At 38.9% G+C, this 6,000-nt stretch overlaps 1 protein-coding gene across 1 annotated transcript in view; it reads left to right on the forward strand.

Moving 5' to 3' along the window:
* The window catches only part of Agpat5 (1-acylglycerol-3-phosphate O-acyltransferase 5), a 40,210-nt gene extending 34,622 nt beyond the window's left edge, over window positions 1–5,588 (forward strand). The window contains exons 6-8 of the mRNA XM_051182083.1: window positions 1,341–1,502; window positions 2,960–3,083; window positions 5,356–5,588. Coding sequence (XP_051038040.1) covers window positions 1,341–1,502; window positions 2,960–3,083; window positions 5,356–5,581 — 512 coding nt within the window. The 3' untranslated portion in view covers window positions 5,582–5,588. The remainder of the gene's footprint in view (window positions 1–1,340; window positions 1,503–2,959; window positions 3,084–5,355) is intronic.
* The last annotated feature ends 412 nt before the right edge of the window (window positions 5,589–6,000 follow it).

The raw sequence follows: 6,000 nt of genomic DNA on the forward strand, positions 1-6,000 counted from the left end.
GGAGAAGGCAAAAAACTTCCTTACCAAGATACAAAAACAAGCAAGCATAATTACCTTTTCAATACCCAAAACATCAAGTAACTATCTCCCGAGTTAAGTATTCTGTTGTTCAGGCAGGACATGCAGCAACCACATTCTATGCCAAGTAACCTTTTGCATTCACATCTTAGACCAGACATCCTTGTTTTACCTCGGAAGAGCAAAGGCAGTCAAAAAATCTGACTTTAAGTCAAGATAAAGTGTGTGGCTATAATAATTAGACATTAGTGGACTGGATGTTACTAGGTGCAGATAGGCAAGAATTTGCTCTAAGATTTTTCTTCTCATATGTTGATACCACGTTTCATGTGCTTTTTTGGGCTTCCAGGCCTAATCATCTATTGAAAATACTGTTAAGCCAGAAATGATAGTGCATACCTATGACCCCAGTGCCTGGGATCTAAGGTAGGAGGATCATAAATCTGAGGCCAGCCTGGGTCTATCCATCCATCCACTAATCAGTCAGTCAATCAATCAACCAACTGATCAATCAATCTGGTCAAGGTGATATACAGCCTGCAAACTTGACAGGGTGATTCTGTAAAAGTCCTGAGATTGGATGGCCTATAATAGCAAAGAAGGACTTAGCTAACAAGAAAAGTTTCCCAGCTTATTTGCATTTTCAGACCTTGGTACAAGTTTGTGAATAAATTACTCTCCTTCTGCCCTTGGGACTGAAGTCAGATATGTGGTTGTGGGAATCATTTTCTTTCCCACATCACCCTGCATTTTAAAAATTCTTCTTTGGACAGTCCCACCATGTTGTAGCTGTTCTTCCTTATGTAGCCACTTTCCCTGGAAAGAGGCAGTAGAAACTTCAAATTGGGTTCTCCCTAGTCGATGTTGAAATTATAGAGAGACCTGGTGTTTCCTGTGAAATTCTCAGTGCATACTCAAGTCAAGGAGAGGGAGCAGCAGAAGAGAGTAGAGGCAATGATGAATTCTACTTCTAAAAACTGAGTAGTTGGCAAGATGCTGTTACCCTCAGTGGTGTCTTTCCTGCCAGGGCTAACCCAAGAGAAGGGGTCTCACTGGGTAATAAGCTTCCTGAGGAGTAGCCTTCCCCAGCTTCCATCAGGTGTCTCCTTCGTGTTGATGTTTAATGAATATATTCTGTGCATTTTGCCCTAAGTAAAGATGGCAATGCAAGAGAACATTCTAACCTCAATAGCTAGCTCATAAGTGTGAGCATAGGGCGATAAACTTTAATCCCTGTTTATTTGTGGTAGCTGATAAGTAATTTAGATGTTGAACTTAATATATTCCTAATCATGACCACACTGAATCCACCTGCTTTCTAGGCCTTCCAGTATTAAAACACGTGCTGACACCAAGAGTAAAGGCAACTCATGTTGCTTTTGATTCTATGAAGAGTCATTTGGATGCAATTTATGATGTCACTGTGGTTTACGAAGGGAATGAGAAAGGGTCAGGAAAATACTCAATCTCACCGTCCATGACTGGTAAGTCCACATTTTTTTTTATATTAGAGGCTTAAATAGTACATGATACAGGTAAGGTATAAACTCTTCTTTCTTTTTAATTAGTGAGTATACTCATTGCTTTCCTGGGGAGGTATGATGTCTTGCTATTTAGCTCTAGACTTCAATTTGCAATCCTTCTGATTGAGCTACCCCTGTGTTAAGACTGTCTAGCCCTGAAGTTGGCCTCCTTTATTTCATTTACTGGTGGTTACTAATGTATAGATTTGAAATTTGACTCATAATTCTAAATTTCACATTTCTGATAAGTCTGTAGAGATCATTAACCTGGCTTCTTTCTGCCAGAGGTTCACATATGAGACTGGAAAGATCTACAAAGATGTGAGGACAAACTGCTCAGCAAGTAGTGCCAGAGTAAAGTGATGGTCAGTGTAGCCTTTTTTGTGTGTGGTTTTTTTTTTTGTTTTGTTTTTTTTTTGTTTTTGTTTTTGTTTTTTGTCTTGTTTGGCTTGGTTTGGTTTTATTTTTCCATACAGGATTCCTCTGACCCTCCTGGAACTCACTATGTAAACCAAGCTAGCCTTGAACTCGAGCCACTACACCCGGCTCCATGCCACCCCCACACACACCCTTTTTTTTTTTTTTTTTTTGGTGTTGAGCCTAATTTATAGTATGTTGGAAAGGACATTTGTATTGTTGTACAAGAAGAAACCGTGCCCTTTAAGGACTCAGAACTATACTCTGTGTCATACAAGCAAAAGGCTTTGAGTGAGAATAGTTTAGGTAACTGTAGTCACAAATTCAGCATTTGAGCATGTGAACAGAGGAGTGGTGGAGGACTCCAGCCCCTTTCAGGGTATTCACTTTAGAGAGAGGAGAGTCGTGCATACTCACCACATACAAAAGAGCTCTCAGAATCCCAGCACTAAGGAGGAAGAGGCAGAAGGAAGACACACTCAGAGAAATGTCTGCACACCACACCACAGTGTGATATTTTTAAAGAAATCTGCAGTCTCCCTGACCCCACACTCCCTTGTATTAAATAATTTTCCTGTTAAACAATAGGAACATGAAGCAGTTTGATTATCAAAGCCAGCCAGTTTTCTTACATACTTTGAGGAAGGAACTGACTTTGACAATGAAAGAGAAAAAAAGCAGTAAAATGTAAACGATTTTAATGTAGCTATTTTTCAACTTAATTTTTAAGTTAGTATATAAAGTGATAGGTTTCATTATGGCATTTCTGTATCTAGAGGAGGCATGGGTGCTTCTCCAGTACAGCTGCTAGAAGCCAGTGATAGTTGACACAGGTTTAAGTAAGTGTTGTATACTGATAAGGAGTTTAATACTGCAAGTCATAAGTTTATAGTTTTTTCCCAACTTTTCTGGGTCTTTATTGCTTTGTTTTCACTGTGTTACATTATGTAATCATGAATTCTAGAATAGTAAGACCTGAAATCTTTTTTCTTTTTTGTTAGATTTTCTCTGCAAACAGTGTCCCAAACTTCATATTCACTTTGATCGTATAGACAAAAATGAAGTTCCAGAGGAACAAGAACACATGAAAAAATGGCTTCATGAGCGTTTTGAGATAAAAGATAAGTAAGTGGTAACATTTCCAGCATTCATAAACTGCAGTTCAACTAAATTTCACAATAGTAAACAGTTTGAAAAAGAGGTGTTTTCATTATTTAGGAAATACTAATCAAACATGCATAAACAAGACCTTACATACTTCCTGTGTAACATGTTTAATGGTGTATTGTCCTTGTATAACAATTAAGTTCAACATTTCTACATCAGTGCACTGATGGTGTCTGTACAATGACAACTCTAACATGGTCAACTAGGCGGCTTTTTCTAAAGCTAATGGCACAGCTAAAGTGAAACTAAAGTTTGTATTGTTTCAAGAATATTTTTTATGAACTCAAGTTAACTCTTACTCTATTCTTACATGCTCACGTTTTACACTGTTATGAGTCACTGTAAAGCTTATGTCGTGGTGGCCTACCTGCCTGGGCAGTGTTTAATACCCACCTGTTTGTGTTATAGACACTTAAACATATGTGGGGGTTTCTCTCTCTCTCTCTCTCTCTCTCTCTCTCTCTCTCTCTCTCTCTCTCTCTCTCTCTCTCTCTCTCTCTCTCTCTCTCTCTCTCTCCTCTCTCTCCTCTCTCATTATTTTTTCTTATGATTGCCCAGCCTTAGCTTAGCTTGTTTCTAGCCAGCTTTCCTTAAATTATCCCATCTACCTTATGCCACTTGACTTTTACCCTTTTCTATTTCTGTGTACTTTCTTTACTTCTTACTCCATGGCTTGCTGTGTAGCTGGGTGGCTGCCCCTGGAGTTGTCCTTTCTTTTGTACCTCAATCTTTTCTTCCCAGATTTCTCTTCCTATTTATTCTCTCTGCCTGACAGCTCCCTTTCTCTTTCTCTTGCCTTGCTATTGACCATTTAACTCTTAATTAGACCAGCAAAGTAACACAGCTTCAGAGTTAAACAAATGCAACATAAAAGAATGCAACACATCTTTACATCATTACACAAATGGTCCACGGCATAAATGAATGTAACACATCTTAAAATACTCTACATCAAACTCGTCATCTGTGAATGTTCCCATAAGGAAATAGGAGTACTTTCTGTGCGGTATGTCCTGTCCTGCTGCTATAACCTTTCATGTTTAAGTCAGAGGGGAGAATTAACAAACTGCATTCTTTATTTTTCTCTCCTGTTTTTATAATTATATGGGAATAAGAACTTTTGGGAGGTGTTTTAGTCATTGCTCTGTTGCTGTGAAGAGATACCATGACCAAAGCAGCTCTTATAGGAAAAAGAATTTATTAGGGACTTCTTACAACTTCAGAGATTTAGTCCATTATCATCATGAGGAGCATGGGAGCAGCAGATAGGCATGGTGCTGAAAACATAGTTGATAGTTACATCCTTACCCATAGGCAGTAGAGAGAGATTGAGGGAGAGTGGACCTGGCATGGGATTTTGAAACCTTAAGCCCACCCCCAGTGACACACTTTCTCCACAGGGCCACACCTGTGGAGGACATTCTTATTCAAACTGCCACAGGATGAAAACTCAATGTATATTGTAAGAATTTCTTTCCTGGGCTGGAGAGATGGCTCAGCCGTTAAAGGCTAGGCTCACAACCAAAAACATAAGAATTTCTTTCCTTTAACTTCTTTGAAAGCTTATTTTTGTGAGATGGGATCCAGGGGCTCACACAGGGGCAAGCACTCTACTGGTGAGCTACAGCCTCAACCCTTTTCTTTACTTTTTATGGGAGGAAGAAGTGAAGCTGGTAGGTCATTAGTCATATGAATCAGGTTGCTATAACTTCTTACAGATGGAAAGGTTTAAAAAAAAAAAAAAAAAAAATGGGGCTAGAGTGGTGGCCCAGCAGTTAAGAACATTGGCAGCTCTTCCGGAGGACCTGGGTTTGTTTCCCAGCACCCATATGGTGATTCACAATTGTATGTTAAGTCCTTTTTCAATGGCTTCTGCAGGCAGGCACCAGACATGCACATGGTACACACACAAACAAACCACCCATTCACATAAAAGTAAATAAACATATCATATATATATCCCCAAAGTCCTCATCAAAGGCTTAAACCAAGTTTTCTGAGTTTCGCTTCCCTTATGGTAAGGATAGACTACAACAATCCTGTAAACTAATAGTGAGCATCCTGCCTTGCCACCTCTGATGGCTCCTCACTCACCTGGGTTTTCTAAGGAACTGTACTTGCTCAGCAAGTATTTAGTATCCAGTAGATGACTTTTTTGTTTGTTTGTTTGTTTCAACACCAAAGTGCCTAAAAGTGGAAGTATCAATTCTGTTTTTCATTCTGGCCATAGGTTGCTTATAGAATTCTATGATTCACCAGATCCAGAAAGAAGAAACAAATTTCCTGGGGAAAGTGTTCATTCCAGACTAAGTGTCAAGAAGACTTTACCATCAGTGTTGATCTTGGGTAGTCTGACTGCTGTCATGCTCATGACAGAGTCTGGAAGGAAACTGTATGTGGGCACCTGGTTGTATGGAACCCTCCTTGGCTGCCTCTGGTTTGTTATTAAAACATAAGCAAGTAGCGTGCTCCAGTCATTGTCTCTTACTGATGGCTACACATTACATCACATTGTTTCCTGAATTAAATAAGAAGTTTTTTTAAAAAGTCTTGTTGATTGAACACTGGATAAAATAGAATTAGTGACCACAGCCAACATGCAATTGATTTGGGGCAAACACACACGGCTGGCTTTTCAGGTGTTGGAGTTGCTGGAAACATGTAAGCTAAGTGGAGTTATGCTATTTTTTTATGTTCTTCATGAACTAATGTCCACTTGTGAAAATTATTTGGATTGTATAATTTGATGTTTATAATTCAGATGGCTGAATTTTAACATTACTTTATAACATATTTCACTATCCATTACCTTCCATTTTGATTACTTGGCAGCTCAAACTCTTATCACTAAAGTATTTTATATTTCGAAGCTAAG

This window comes from Phodopus roborovskii, unplaced genomic scaffold (assembly GCF_943737965.1).
Source record: "Phodopus roborovskii unplaced genomic scaffold, PHOROB, whole genome shotgun sequence".
Lineage (NCBI taxonomy): Eukaryota > Metazoa > Chordata > Mammalia > Rodentia > Cricetidae > Phodopus > Phodopus roborovskii.